The following is a 15621-nucleotide window of genomic DNA, read 5'->3' as shown; positions in this document are numbered from 1 at the left end:
AATAAAAGAAATAAAACTAACTTAATTAATTTAATTAACACTATTAATTTTGTCTTATTGTTCAAATTGAAAAACTGTGCTAATAGCCCTCGTTAACATTAGAAATGCTGTATGTTTATCAACTTCTACTTGATTCATCAAATCATGTAGTTCATCTATACTAAAAAAGACCTTCTATTTTATTGTGTTTAGAGCTATCAAAACGAGACATCTGACTCACCACGAGTTGATCAATAGGTGGATTAACCTAACCTGACTCATCTTTTAGTAAGCTTACAAAAAGGGAACTCGACCTGATCTACCACATTAAATAAGTTAGTTACTTGTTTTTTAAAAAATAAAAAATGTTTTTTTTAATGTTCAGTACTCCGACAAAAGGAGAGGTTTTGTGTGGAACAGGAGCAATCATACAAGGGTGGTGCATGGTGCAAGAGAGGTTGTGCGTGGAACAATGGTGATCGCATGATGGTGGTTGTAGGGTGGTGATGAGTAGTGCGGAGGGGTCTATGTGTGTAGAACGTGGCAATCAGGCGATGACGATAACACAATGATAGTTGCGTGGTGATGGTCACATGGTTGCATGATCATGACGAAGACGTTAAAGAGGCGAAAATAGACGAATAAGGAACCCTAAGTGGCTAAGTCCCTAACGCAAAAAGGAAATGCCTAAGTGAGTGTGAGTGTGAGTGTGATATTGTCTTGGGACTTAGGATGAGTCCCAACAAACCTCCTCTCAGACTTTCCTTCCTCATATGTGTGTGACCTTTGTGTGGTTGAGTTTGTTATGGATTTTTTTTTGGTTATTGGACTATGACTTGTGGGTTCAATTTTTTTTTATTTATTAATAAGTTCAATTCAAGTGAGCCTAGTTCTTAGTGGGTCGAACTAGATTTTTAATAGTATTAAAATTTATAAATTTTTTTAAGTTCAATCTAACTTGAATCTCATAGATTAATTGACTCATGAATTATGACTCGTTTTAACACCTATAATTGTATTTGTAGTTAAATATTGTTGATATATCTAATTATTTAACTTATGTATAATTTGTTAATATTTTCTTATTTAATTAGTTAGTATTTAAATTTAAGATTTTATATATATTACTTTAAAACATTATACTTAAACCAATTCTATTTCTTAACATTTATCTATCACACATTGTTGTAGTACATTTTCTTTACCGTTTTTATAAATGTTGTTACATATCCAAACAATTTTTTATTATTATAAATAATTGTCATTTGACAGAAAAAAAAATAATTTTTAATATATATACCAATAAAATGTTTATAACTTTTATCACTATGAGTTTAACTATTTTTAAATAAATACTTAATTAATTTACCACTGAACTAACTCAGTAATGAATATAAACTTTTGAAACAATTTTTTCTGTACCTATGCATTTTTTTTAGAGACCACATGTAATTTGTTTTATGAAAAACAATTTTGTCGAAATTTAATAAAATCATTAAGAACAATAATATTATAATATTTAAATTTAAATCATTACTTAAATTAAAATAACCACATATATATATATATATAATATTTTTGGTAATACATATATTTATACATAGATATTATTATTGTTAATATTGTTAATTCATCATATTTAAAATATTATTCATTTTAACTTTGTTTGACCGTGATAATTTTATCTTTAAAAAGATATATTTATAAATTACTATTAATTTTGTATTAATTTTGACTCTTAAATAATATGAAACTATTAAATATAAAATAATAAAAAATACCAATTATAAATGCATCTTATATTTTTAATATACATCAAACATCATTCATTAGAGGAATTAAATATTACTAAAAGAATAAGGTATATTTAAATTAACAAAAAAAACAAATCAAATAAATAAAATGACACTAATTATTATTACTATTAAAACTAATTAAAATTAAATAAAAGCAAAATCTTAAATATATTTTCCTTAAATAATAACAAACCAGCACCAAAGTGGAAGAAAGAGGTGTTATGATATAGCAAAGTGTTGAACTTACTGTGCACAGCAAAACAACTTTTATCCAATCAAACCACCGCTCTTCTCTCTTCTTCTCTTCATTTCCAATAGAAGCCATGGATAGGCTTCTATCCTCTTCCCCTCTTCACTCCAATCTCAAGCCTTTCACCCGATTTCACTCCCCAAGTTTCAATCTTTTCCCCCTGACACGTTCTTCCTTCACCTCAATTTCTTCCAAGCATGAAAACCCGCCTCCATTATCGTCTTCCCTTTCCTTTTCCGCCTCTTCCACGCCACCCAAAACCCTACCTTCCCTTTCCTCCCCTCAACTTATTCATTCTAACACCTCAATACCCAAATCCCAACCCCTCAATCAGATCACTTCCGAGAATCTCCAAAAGCCAAAGGTACGTGCGTTATGTTATTATGCCTTAGATCTTGTGTGCGTTTCATGATGTTTACATCCAAAAGCATGTTCATTTTGAACTTTGAAGACAGTGATTTTCTATACCATAAAAAAGTATCTTCTTGAATATCCTCCTCGTGATTTTAATCAGAAGCATTTATACCCTTGTTGTCATTGGTTTTGGGGGAATCCGTGTAATTTTTTGGTATTATGCTAAGTATGTAAAAAATTCTATTAATGTGGTTTATTCTGTACTCTTTTTCTTTTTTTTTAAAGAAAGGGGATAATTTAATCGTTTAATAAAAATGCATTTGAAGTTGGGACCTTACCAACAAATGGGGATTTGTTAATTGTTATGTATGCACAAATCTTTATAACCTGAACGGACCCTTTCACCTAATCTGTATGTTGAAAAACTTTAAACTTACGTGTTACTTTCTTATGTACTATATTTTTATATTTATATATGGCATTTCTGTTTTTGATACTTCTTTAATATACTTCTCTGTTTTGGTAATGCTGTTCGATGCTGGCCTTGAATTGAATCATAACCAAACTCAGTTTTTTAATCACGTGCTTTTGTAAGTAAATCATGATCATTAACATACTTGTTGAATCGGGTGCAACTGAGTTGAAACTCGGATAAACATGGACTGTTTGGCTAGAAGGTTACATTGTTGAAGTTGGTAAGTTTGACGTAGCCGTTTGTTGTTGTTAATATTCATGAATTGTGATACATTTTGGTTACAAGTATTATTTTTTTGGCCGAAGGTTACAACTTAAAAGGGTTTATATTTTTTTTTTATCATTGAGAAAAAATACAAGATAAATTAAGGTCTAACAAAAATTACACCTATGGTATCAGCCTAAGCAATAAAACTTAAGTCTGGATTACAAATCTCTCATGTTATAAAAAGATTTAAACCTTGTTTAGCCAACCAATCTACACATTGGTTTCCCTTACGAAAGAGGAAGGATTCACTTACCCTTAAAGTAAGTCTATCTCTAATTCAAATTTTATATCAAAGTTCAACGATCCAACTGTTAAATTAAAAATTCTTATTAATGTGTAGATAAAATTTACCAATTTTTAAAAAATTTGAAAACCTTGTAATACTTCTTTATATAGATTCAAATCAAGGTATAAAATATTTTTATGTTTATCCGTTAATTTGAATTAATGGAACGAAGTATCATATAATTTTTAAAATTTTTAAAAATTGGCAGACTTAATCTATATATTAAAAACTTTGATTTAACGGCTGGTTATTTGAAATTTAATGTAAAATTTGAGTTATTGAATGGAATAAGTCTATTAAGACCTACTCTTGGAGTGGGTGGATCCCTCCTTTCTTTCTCTTTCTCTCTCTATATCAGTCAAAATTTGTTGACACATTATTTTATTTTAATGTATAATATGATATTTAAAATGTGTAAATATCCATTTTTTGATAATATATATAGAAAAGTCCAAATCATGTGAAATTTAATATACATGATCTTAAATATAATATCATGTAATTTAGTGGATGAATTAATTAAATTTGCACTATACAAAATGTTATTGAAAGTATAAGATTTTATGTAAGTTTTTAGATTTACACATGGTGTCAATGGATCCTGATTATATATATATATTAAGTCAATGCACCCAGTTATTGCCTTTTAGAATTTAGATGTTTGAACATTCTAGTAAAGCTTAAAAAATCATCATTTCTTTTTTTTTTTTTTCTCAGGCATTAACAGCTCGGACATTTGCGATACTCTCTGCTCTTGTTTTGCTCTTAGTCCAGCCAGCTTTTACACCGGCAGCTTTTGCAACGTTTCAAAATGCTGCCAAGACTGGTGGCCCTGCCGCTGCTGCAGTTGGTGGAAAACTAATTCGCACTGAGCTTCTAAGCAGTGCTTGGACTGGTTTCTTTGCAGGTTGCTTGCACACACTATCAGGACCCGACCACCTTGCAGCTTTGGCTCCATTGTCAATTGGCCGAACCCGAATGGAGAGTGCTGCAGTTGGAGCCCTTTGGGGTTGTGGCCATGATGCTGGTCAAGTTATCTTTGGCTTGATATTTTTGCTCCTAAAAGATCGACTTCACATTGAAGTTATCCGAACCTGGGGCACCCGTGTGGTTGGCCTTACCCTGCTAGTAATTGGTGCAATGGGAATTAAGGAAGCTTCAGAAGTGCCTACCCCGTGTGTTGCCTTAGAAAACGGTGAATGTGATGTCAGTGTCTATGAATCACCTGATAGTAAACCTGTAGTAGGAAAGAAGAAGATTGGTTTTGCTACTTTTGCCACTGGAATAGTTCATGGACTGCAACCGGACGCATTGATGATGGTGTTGCCTGCCCTTGCTCTACCTTCACGCATTGCTGGTGCCGCATTTCTCATCATGTTCTTACTTGGAACTGTTGTTGCAATGGGGAGCTACACAGTATTTATTGGTTCATGTAGCGAGGCACTAAAGGATAGAGTACCTAGAATAACTGAGAAACTCACTTGGGCTTCTTCTCTTGTTGCAATAGCCCTCGGATTTGCCATCATTGTTAGCCAGTTTTTTGGGTTTAGCCTGTATTAGTTATCAGCCAGGAACCTTTTTTATGAACATCGTTTTGGTGTCCAGAAATAGTAGGGACGTTAGAGAAAAATTTGATTGTTTGGAGCAAGCTCATTATTTATGCAACATGTGGTTTTCATTGTCTATTATTTGACTATGTTTGTGAATGTGTATATATCTGGCAGGTTCAATTATTCTGCAGCTGTTTCGTTTTAAGTTTTCGATTGGTTTTACCAGTATTCTGTTCATGTAATTGTATTATGCTTTTGGAATTCTCATGCAGTAGTAATATGTTACTGAATTGTTATGAATGTTTCATAAAGTTGCATTTGAGCGTCGTGTAGACAGGATGAAAAATTAGTCTTTACTTTTGAAAAGGTGTAATATTATTGCATCGTATCGCTCTTCCACGGGTTTTCTTGTAAAAGATGAACTGGAATTGGAAACCCGTATATTCATGTTTCCATTAAGTGTACCTGATCAAGCGCAGGGTAGCCAGAAGGCAGCGTATACAGGGACTGAGGGACATGTATGCACACCTTCTAGGGATGGCCTTTGTTCATTTATTTTCACGTGTTTGCTTTTACCTTATTACATGTTTAGTATCGATAAAACCTGAAGAAAGAATTGCTTGTGAAAATATAGTTATTTCTTTTAAAAAATAAGTAATGCACTTGAACTTAAATCAGATTAATCTCTTGTATCTAAAACCGTCATGAGAAGTGCTAGTAACTGACTAGATTAAAATAATTCTTTATTATTAGATAACATTCATATTATACTCGTTAAATGATGTTGGATTTCATTTACTAATTAATAAATCTCACACAATCACCTGAGTTGAAAACTATTATTTCTTTATAGATAATTATGGTTATTTCTATAAAGATATTCTCCCTAATGCATCGCTGTGTTAAGAGTATAATTAGCATCCGAAGCATCCATGGTTATCAAGAACAAGGGTACCAAGAACAAGAACAGAGAACCCGCTGTAATACCATAATAGAAACTTGAATTGTTTTTATTTTTCTTAATTCGGAAGAGTACAACAGAAATTTGACACCTAAGCACTCTAATAATATAACCACAACTATACTAAAAAATATTAAGGGCATGTGTGGATAAAATTGTTTAAAAACATTTCTAAGAGAACAGAATTAAAAAAAATGAAATAAACTTTATAAGATAAACTTAATTTATGTGTAAACTAATTTGTAGATTTTTTTAATTAATTTTTTCAAAATTCTATTTTTAACTCATGTATATATTAATTTTAGTTTATAGAGAAACTCGTTAATTTTTCTTTTTATTTTTCTCTCCAAAAAATGCTTATTGATAAACTTATATAAACATGTCCTCAACTAGTCGCAATTGAACCAAAATAAAAGGCATTCTAATAAACTTATAAAAACAGTAACTAATAAAGAAACAAATTTGTAGCCGAAGAGTAGCATTCAACGATGCATGTAACAAACAAAATGCTGGTCACCATAAAGAAATAGGTAGCAGTAGGTATCACCCGTTACCCAATTACAACCCAAAAAATTTGTACTTGTTCTTTTGCTCAAGTAATGTCCAACCCAAACTAGCAAACTAATCTATCAATACCAATTCAGGGAACAAGATTCGCAATGACATCTATCTTCAATGGTACCGGAAATTAGCAAAATATATTGGAACATATGACGTGACATTGTTAATTCATACATCAATCGCATGCGCACACAAGTAGAACAATATCTTGGGAGTTTTATATGAAATGATGCACGATATGAATGAATGGTTCAGCTGTCATAAAGTTGTTTATACACCCCCACGTCATCCAACCCAAGAGACAGAATATAAGTTCACAATCAGCCAATCCTATTCCCATAAAGGGATTTGGAATTTCAGAACCGAATAAATTTCTAGTAGCGACATAGCGTGATTAACAGCGAGTAAACTAAAAAACACTGAACCTTGTAATACAGAATGAATCTTTTTGCTACATGGAAAGGTAGATTCTTTAGTTCAGTATGTTCTGTTTCTCTCATTAGAAATGATAGAAAACTAAACAATTCAAGTTCAACTGCCATGTAGGATAATTCGTATTAATGTTTGAGCGCAAAACTTGGTACTGAAAGACAACAGCAAGGGATTCTGGTCGTGAAAGAAACATCAGTGGTTATGTTTTTTGTCGATGTCATAAAGCACACACACATCTGCTGCCGTCTTCATCTGAATCACAAGGGCATTAGAGCAGATTAAAATGCAGGATTCAAATTCATGAACAACTAAATAATAATAAAAAAAACGTCAGATAAATATATGAAGAATCAGTTCGTATTCCAAGACACTCTTTATATAGCAAAAATGTAAAGAAAATTGTTTTCAATTATCACAATATGAAGTTAATGAGCCATGCTAAAGAATTAATATTAATACATTCAAACTCAAGCAAGAGTGCATTGAGGCACCACAGAACCTGGTAATACAATCTTAATCAACATTTTAACTGTCTAACACAATCCTAGACATAAGTTGAAGGTTTCTGCAAATTGAACTAATGTCACCATTTGCAGTAGAATATATTTTTTAAAACCGTAGTCAGTAAAATACAGTGTGCGAAGTTTCGTGCCGACTTACTACACAAAAATATGTTTACACATGAACTTCTTTTTGGAAAAAAAAAAAAAAGGTTGACATGTGAAATGTGATAATTAAACCGAAAGGAAAACTAGAATGCACAGGCTTTTGAAGATTCCAAATTTTGTACTGCTGTGATACTTGCAGGATGAATATTCCAAATAAAAAATAAAAAAAAGGTAACACATCAGTATGTCTCTGAACTTTTGGGAATTTTTAATTAAGTCCATAAACTAAATTTGTAATTAAGTCCCTGAAGTAAAAAAATAAAAGCCACAAATTATTATTTTTCAGACAGTTTCAAGCCATCATAAATTAAATTCAGGGACTCAATTACAAAAATTGTAAAAGATCAAGGACTACAATTTTTTAAAGTTTAGGGACCTAATTAAAAATTTACAAAAAGTTCAGGAACCTTTCGATGAATTTAACAAAAAAAAATATTTAGTGCCAGTGTGCCACTCTATTTTCTTTGGACTTGGGATTTTCTTTTCTTATTTGATGTGTTGCTTCTTTTTAATTTCTTTTTTCATCCCCATTTTTTCATTAAGGAGTGGGTTGGTCAAAATCTAGATATATACAGCACCTCATCATCAAAAAAATCCAGAATAAATATATCATGTACGAACCTGAATAAAATTTATAATTTGCTTGACTGCCCATCCAAATATACTAGTACCCATTAGGAGAGAGAGAAATGATATCTTTTGCAAATTACTTGATATAACCTGAAAATAGAAACAATTGAGAAACTATGATGATCACAGCAAATGAAACATCTTAGATAATCTAACAGCAGTAGGGAGCACTTACATCCAGCAATTTCTCTGATTGATTCTCCGAAAGATAAAACAGGATTAGGTAAAGAACCTATAGAATATAAAGGATAAGAATCCTCCCCAAAATAAGCTATTTATTGAAGTCTTTTCACCAAAGATCAAGAAGATTCATCACACTTACCTCACATGAAACACAACAGTAAGCCATAAACATCCTATTTCCATAGTATGCCCTGAAAAGCCAGCTGCTGCTGTCTTTTACATCTTTATGACTAGCCTTGCCCGTCAAGAAAGTGCTGCGTTTAATGAAAATAAATCCAAATATGAACTCTACATAAAGACTAAACCCGGTAACTGAAGACATACGATCAGAATTAGAGGAGAAAAAAACACAGTTGACATACATTACCTGTACATTTGCAGCCAGTGGCTGGCAATATCTAAAGCAAGCAATGACAAGAAGATAAGGCCAGGCCTTTACACAAGTTCAACCCAAAAGTCAGGTGTAAATGCTAATAATTACAGAGACTGATGAACAGCTTGAAAGGAAAAATATCTTACTTGTATAGTTGGGAAAGAACAACAAGTAGACAAGCAGTGCTAATTCTGGTATAAAGGAAGCCAAGTTAATTCAAAGCACACAAGAATTGAACACCAAAAAGAAGTTATAACAGCATCAATCATCACATTTCTTTGGTCTGCATACAGAGAGAGAGAGAGCAGAGAATAAACCTGTCTGTTACCATGTCCAGTACAGCTCCAAAGGTTGACACTGAATCAAGAAAATAACAATATAAAATAAATAAAAAATGCTAGATTAATTTATTTAATTATTATACAGAATAATTTTCTTTGCAAAGAAATAAATAATTAGGGAGATGGGTAATTATCCCTATTACACATTTAGGTCATGCTACACGCTTGGCTTTTAGATGTACTGACACATCACATACCAATGAAAGACTACCAGCAGGATTTGAACCCAAGGCCTTTTCGCAAACAATGGCTGATCATACCAATTAAGCCAACCCTCATAAGCATATATGCCATATTATACCTCTATTTTCTAGTTTAATACTTGATTATGGCCTACCAAGTGTTTTATTAAAAAATGTGAAAGTCAAACAGTCAGCAGAATAGAATTATGGTAACAAAGAAAAACATCCTTAACCTGAGCAGTTAGCACATGATGAGTCCACATTTGGTCGACTCTTTAGATTTTCATCATTTGGCACTAAAATAACCTTAGTTAAGTGAAAAGTGGAAAAATACGTTATTTGGAATGAACCTTATCATTGTGTGAAAATTATTATCACCTCAAATTTATACTGTAAATGTGTGTCTCAAATAAATATCTAAGTAAATTATAGCTGTTATATATTTGACATTCCTTCAGTTTCATACTGATTTTCCGGATTTAAAGTTCCAGATGATTTTGAAGGATTAATCGGTAAAGGAGTCAACAAAAAACCAAGCTGTACCTGTTCTCACAAAAAAGAAGGAAGCTAATGCTACCAAAAAATAAAAAGTAACACAGATCATACTCATAATGCTCTAAACCACAAGTAGTCAAAACATAGCTATCCCCAAGTTTATCAACCAAGCAAGAAGATTAGTGTGATGTATGCAAATGCAACGGCATCCATTGTGGACATAGATAAATTGTGAGCAAGGATTTTCTTAGTTGAGCATTGACATTATTTATGATTCAATAGGAAAATCGTGACAGATAAATAAACATGTTGTGATCTGACATCAATAAATAAGTTTATACCTTGATTGAATTTGCGGGCACACCAGCCATCAACAGCATCACATACAAAGCTGACAACACAAATTCAGCCAAATTACGTTCCATATCCCAAAAATATTAATGATGAAAAAGCTCAATACCAGAGATAGTCAATGAAATTGTATCCCACCTTAAAAAATAGAGAAAGGAGAATAAGATTTTGTTTGTTAAACATTGGGAGAAGGCAAAACAGTTTAAGAGAACCCGGATGTATCCTGCATCACCATGGACATGGTCACGAGTTAAGACAGTGCATTGATGGAGAACTAAGAGCAAAAAGATGAGTACTATTAAAGCACCCCATTGTTTCTACAATATGTAAGTACACACGAGAGAAATAAAGCAAAATATCCAGCAGTATAATTAAATACCCACCAATTATATTAGGAATGTAAAGGTACACAGATAATTTACTGGATCTTTGTCTTGGTTTCTTGGCCATTGAAGCTTCTCTGTATTCTAAAACTTGACTAATAAGTATAGGATTGCCAATCAAATATTCTCCTGCATACATAGTTTCCAGTAAGAAATCCAAATCTATAAAGACACGTACTCACATAGATACTCCCATTACTCCATGTCACGCACATATAACCATAACATGCAGTAAGTCGCATTCATCTACCTAACTATTAATCCATCAAGATACACAAAATAATAAAAGCGAACTTCATTAGTATACATTCTTCTACAGAAATATGAATTCCCCTCTCCACACAGCAGTTTCTGGAAATGTAACCTGACTATTAGCTCAACCTATTTTTAATGTTGTGAAATCACTTAGCGAAAGTCAAATCACAAATGCATGCCAAATCTAGAAGTCGCGAAATTGAGAATTCATTGCAGCCCTAGCTGGCTAGCTGAACGGACGCGGAAACAGTTGTTTCGCGAATTCCGAAGCGAGAAGACGTTCCATGGGAACGGAATCTTCGAAGGCACGAGGCAGGGGAGTGTACTTATACGGATTATTTTATTGGAGGAATCGAAAACCACTTGCAGTTGCAGGTTGGGTTACAAGGGAGAGAAATAGAAAGGAATGAAGAAGAGAGAGAATTATACGATACCGGCGGCGAAGAGAGTGCGGAGGATTCCGGCGACGGAAGTGGCGGTTGCGACGACGGATAGCAGGGAACAACTTGAGGTGGCACTGCTTGGTTTATTTTGAGCGACAGCTACTTTCTCCTTTTTCTTTTTCTTTATAATTTTTTATTTATTTATTCTTTATGTGATTCTTCTCCCACTTCAGAAGCTTTCCATTTTTTTTTTAAAATTCAGCATGTGATCTATTTAAATATTATTATTATTATTTGTGTGATTACCAGAATCTTATAAGAATTTAATATTAATAATTATTCCTTTTCTCTATTATTAAAAAAATCACACATAATAAATAAATTATATATATATATATTAATTTTTACTAACTCTATAATATTTTTTTAAAATTATCCTTTTTATAAATATAAAAAAAAGTAGTGCAACACATATTTTTATTCCATCAAAATAAAAACAATATTATAATACTTACACACTTTGAGTTAGAATCCCTTGATAATAATATTGGTAAAATGTAACATATTTGGTTAGTCATGAAAAAAAATATGAACAATAAATTAAAAAAGAAGTTAAACTATATTTTTTCTCTTTATAATACTAAATATGTAATTGTGATCTTTTTATTTTCAATTTTATAATTTTAATTTATTAATTTTATAAATTTTGTCATTTTGATATTTTCATTAAATATTAATTTGATAGTTAAAATTTTATTGATAGTTTTAATTGTGATATTAGGCAAACGACATTTTATTTTCATAAAAATGAGAATTAAAAGTAAAATTTGTTCTATATATTATTAAATATTAATTTTATATTATTTATTTAAAGTTGTCAACATTACAATTTTGACTATCAACATGTAACATGTATGTATGTTTAATGAAGAAACAAAAATTGAAAATTTTATAAGTGAGTAATTATAAATCTTACCTCGAATTTGAGTTCATGATAAAATATATATATATATATATATATATATATATATATATATATATATATATATATATATCATTTATGTTGTGTAACACTCCGAATTTTTCTACTAAAATTACGAATAATTATTATTTATTTTTATATTTATGAAGATTATTTCCTTATAATTATTTTGATTAATTAAATGGGTTTGATTGAATCTTTAAAGGTTTTTAATAATAATCATTTATGAAAATTATTTTGTATAATATTATTAATTATAATATTTTGTTATAATTATTATTTGAAGAAAATCATATTTAATTTTATTTTCATTTGATATATATATATATAATTTATTTATTTATTTATTAATTACTAATTATGAATTTTCATAGCTCCGGAACGGGCCGTTCCACTTTAGGAACGGGCCGTTCCAACGCGAGCATTGATGGGTAAAATTTTAACCCAGAACGAGTCGTTCAACTTTGGAAACGGGCCGTTCTGGATGTCGTTTTTAAGAATATGGTATTGACTCAGAACGGGCCGTTCTACCTTGAAACGGGCCGTTCCGGAAACCCCAGAACGGGCCGTTCTGGTTTTGGAACGGGTCGTTCTGCGAGAGGTTTTTGTACCTGTTCTGTGTGCCCAGAACGAGCCGTTCCGATTTCGGAACGGGCCGTTCGCGGCCTGGTGCCTATAAATAGAGCGTTTTGCACTCTTTAAAATTCATTTTCTTCATTTTCTTATCTTTTTCCTCCTTTCTCCCTGAAGACGAAGGGGAACCTAGAGGGGGCGACCAACAAGATTTAGCTCCTACTTATCGAGGTAAGGGGGGAGTGAGAAATCTTGCTCTGGATGTGGGAATATATGCTGGGTAGTGGGATTGGCCCTCAATCCTGTGTTTGCTGTATTTTTTTGTATGCTCATGTATGAGGGGTTTCTCCCAATTGTATATGTTTTGTTTATTATTAATTTTTCTTATATGCAATTACTTATATGATTTGAGATCTCTATGGGTTCCTATGGGACACCCTATGAAAAATAGGCAAAATATAAATATTTTCTGTTATGATTTCTGATTGCTCTATTATATTCCTTGTTGAATGTGATGTGTAAGTATGTGATTAATTTTGAGAATAAATATGTTTTGATATGATTTAGAGTGCTCTATGGGTTCCTATGGGAAACCCTATGAGAAATAGGCAAAATATAAATATTTTTTGTTTTGATTTCTGATTGCTCTATTATATTTCTTGTTTGATAAGATGAAAAAATATGTATTTAATTTTATAAATAAATGAGTTTTGATATAAATTAAAGTACTATGTGGAGGCCTTGTGAATATGATGAGATAATGTGAAATGTGATTGAAACATGAGATATGAAATGTGATAATGAAATATGATGTGAAATGACCATGAGAAATGATAATGAGATATGAGAATGCATAGAGTCTTAAATGACATGTGTGACACCCTCTACCCCGTTATTAATATACAACAAATGTAACAATAAAATATTTCTTATCTTCTTTTTGGGTAAATGAAATCTTTCATAGTTGACAAATATTTCAAATATAACAAGGTAGAAGATTCACATTCGTAACTCATAAATCATAACTCCAGTGTAAAAATTATAAAAGAAAAGAAGTTAAGATTTTCAATACAATTTAGTGTAAAACAAGAAATCATATATATACAAATAATAATAAAGGAAATATAAATTAACTCCAGTAAAGGTGGCAGTGCCTCCTGGTTAGGAATTAATTTATACTCCCAAATCATATAATAAAAAATATAACAAAAATGTACATCTTGGTCTTTTATCAAGAACGTTCAAATTACAATTCTTAACATATATTTTCCTTGAATTATATATGTTATCTACGTTATTTCTTCGTTAGAAATTACAAAAGAAGAGAAACTAAAGTTATAAAAACAATAACATATTAAACTAAAATAACTATGCCCCGATGTCACATCCTATCAGAGCATGCCCAATTGAAGCCTTTAAGCCTCATCACCAACATCCTCATGATGCTGATCACCTGCAACATAATTTAAACATATACAAAAACAACAAGGGAGTGAGAAACATCTCACTCAGTTTCAGGTGCAGAAATAAAGGCTAGATAGCACTCACACACACAACAAATATAAGTCACTTATAAATAATACACATACATCATCAATATCACATATATATTCATTTATCATGCAATGATGTCATGATCTTGACTTATAAATGCATGCATGTGGCGCCATAAGGAAGTTTCACATATCATCACTGGTGACCCTAAGGCACACCTGGTTACATCACTGGTGACCCAAAGGTACACCTGGTTACATCACTGGTGACCCTAAGGTACACCTGGTTACAAGTTACATCACTGGTGACCCTAAGATACACCTTGTTAGCATGTTACATCACTGGTATGCGGCCTCAGCGGCACACCTGGAATAATATATGCATATGATGCATGTCATACCATCATAATCTCATTGACTCAATATTTAACTTTTTACATGATTTCATTTAGTACATCATGTCCTCATTTGTCATAGTCTCATAATCATAGTTTGTCTCAATAGTCAATTCTTAGGTCTCATGTCATTTGTCCATATTTCACATGGTCATGTCATCAATACTCCTCTTAAGGTCCGCATAGGTATTCACAGAGATCCAGAGAGCATTCTTATTCATATTAAAACTCATTTATTATTAACATTAATTTCATATTCATTTATTACTTTCAACAAAGAACAAGGTAGAGTAAATAGAAAATCAGACAGAACAACGGCACTTTCAACAAAAACAAAGTAGAATAAATAGAAAATCGGACAGAACAACGGCACCTTCAACAAAAAGCAAAGTAGAGTAAATAGAAATTTAGACAGAACAACGGCACCTCCAACAAAAAAGCAAAGTAGAGTAAATAGAAATTAAACAGAATAACGACAAAGGATTGGGGGCCAATCCGACAAACAACTATCCAACAATTATCCCTACACCCCTGAGCGAGGTTCTCACTCCCCCCCTTACCTGGATAAGCGGAGCTGAACTTAGGCAGAGCCTCCTCCTCTGGATTCCCTCTTCCTTTCTCTCTCTCTTTCTTTCTCTTTCTTTCTCTCTCTCTCTCTCTCTCTTCTCTTTCTCTCTCTAAAATTTCACTTTCTTCCTCTGTATAAAAAATTTCACCCCCCTGCCCCTATTTATAGGCAATCTGACGCACCCGGAACGGCCCGTACTGATTTCGGAACGGCCCGTTCCGGATCCTTCAAATCTGGGCAAAATTTGTAACTGGAACGGCCCGTTCCAAAATCGAAACGGCCCGTTCCCAAAAAACCAGAACGGCCCGTTCTGAAACCAGAACGGCCCGTTCTCAATCTCAGAAGAACGGCCCGTTCTCCTTCCGGAACGGCCCGTTCTCCATACCAGAACGGCCCGTTCCAGGCCCGTTCTGGGACTACAAAAACCTCACATTTTCAACATTTGGAACGGCCCG

At 32.3% G+C, this 15621-nt stretch overlaps 2 protein-coding genes across 3 annotated transcripts; one reads left to right on the top strand and one right to left on the bottom strand.

Moving 5' to 3' along the window:
* The first annotated feature begins 1995 nt into the window (after nucleotides 1–1995).
* Nucleotides 1996–5140, top strand: LOC109798243 (chloroplast protein FOR GROWTH AND FERTILITY 2). The gene is made up of 2 exons (XM_020358445.3): nucleotides 1996–2389; nucleotides 4125–5140. Exons 1-2 carry the CDS (start codon nucleotides 2099–2101, stop codon nucleotides 4965–4967), a joined length of 1134 nt encoding a protein of 377 aa, XP_020214034.1. The 5' UTR covers nucleotides 1996–2098; the 3' UTR covers nucleotides 4968–5140.
* A 1535-nt stretch (nucleotides 5141–6675) lies between these two features.
* On the bottom strand, nucleotides 6676–15398 carry LOC109798755 (putative CDP-diacylglycerol--inositol 3-phosphatidyltransferase 2). 2 transcript variants are annotated; one of them, XM_083062239.1, is made up of 11 exons: nucleotides 15159–15398; nucleotides 10518–10646; nucleotides 10273–10357; nucleotides 10125–10174; nucleotides 9083–9122; nucleotides 8912–8956; nucleotides 8760–8825; nucleotides 8532–8646; nucleotides 8385–8441; nucleotides 8201–8299; nucleotides 6676–7163 (listed from the first exon to the last, which is right to left on the bottom strand). In XM_083062239.1, the coding sequence occupies exons 2-11, from the start codon at nucleotides 10582–10584 to the stop codon at nucleotides 7104–7106; spliced, it is 684 nt and encodes a 227-aa protein (XP_082918365.1). In that variant the 5' UTR covers nucleotides 10585–10646; nucleotides 15159–15398; the 3' UTR covers nucleotides 6676–7103. The 2 variants fall into 2 exon arrangements, with proteins under 2 accessions (XP_082918365.1, XP_020214730.1); XM_020359141.3 differs by lacking the exon at nucleotides 15159–15398 and adding an exon at nucleotides 11207–11454.
* Between the last annotated feature and the right edge of the window lie 223 nt (nucleotides 15399–15621).

This window comes from Cajanus cajan, chromosome 8 (genome assembly GCF_000230855.2).
Source record: "Cajanus cajan strain Asha chromosome 8, NIPB_CcT2T_4, whole genome shotgun sequence".
NCBI classification, from domain to species: Eukaryota; Viridiplantae; Streptophyta; class Magnoliopsida; order Fabales; family Fabaceae; genus Cajanus; species Cajanus cajan.
This window is presented reverse-complemented; position numbering and strand designations above follow the sequence as displayed.

Excerpts from the sequence above, each read along its gene's own strand:
- LOC109798243 (XM_020358445.3), top strand. The coding sequence starts at position 2,099 with ATGGATAGGCTTCTATCCTCTTCCCCTCTTCACTCCAATCTCAAGCCT. Across the intron at positions 2,390-4,124 it reads AGAATCTCCAAAAGCCAAAG|GCATTAACAGCTCGGACATT; the intron begins GTACGTGCGTTA and ends TTTTTTTCTCAG.
- LOC109798755 (XM_083062239.1), bottom strand. The coding sequence starts at position 10,584 with ATGGCCAAGAAACCAAGACAAAGATCCAGTAAATTATCTGTGTACCTT. Across the intron at positions 8,826-8,911 it reads GTTCTTTCCCAACTATACAA|GCCTGGCCTTATCTTCTTGT; the intron begins GTAAGATATTTT and ends ACTTGTGTAAAG. Across the intron at positions 8,647-8,759 it reads CACTGGCTGCAAATGTACAG|CACTTTCTTGACGGGCAAGG; the intron begins GTAATGTATGTC and ends CATTAAACGCAG.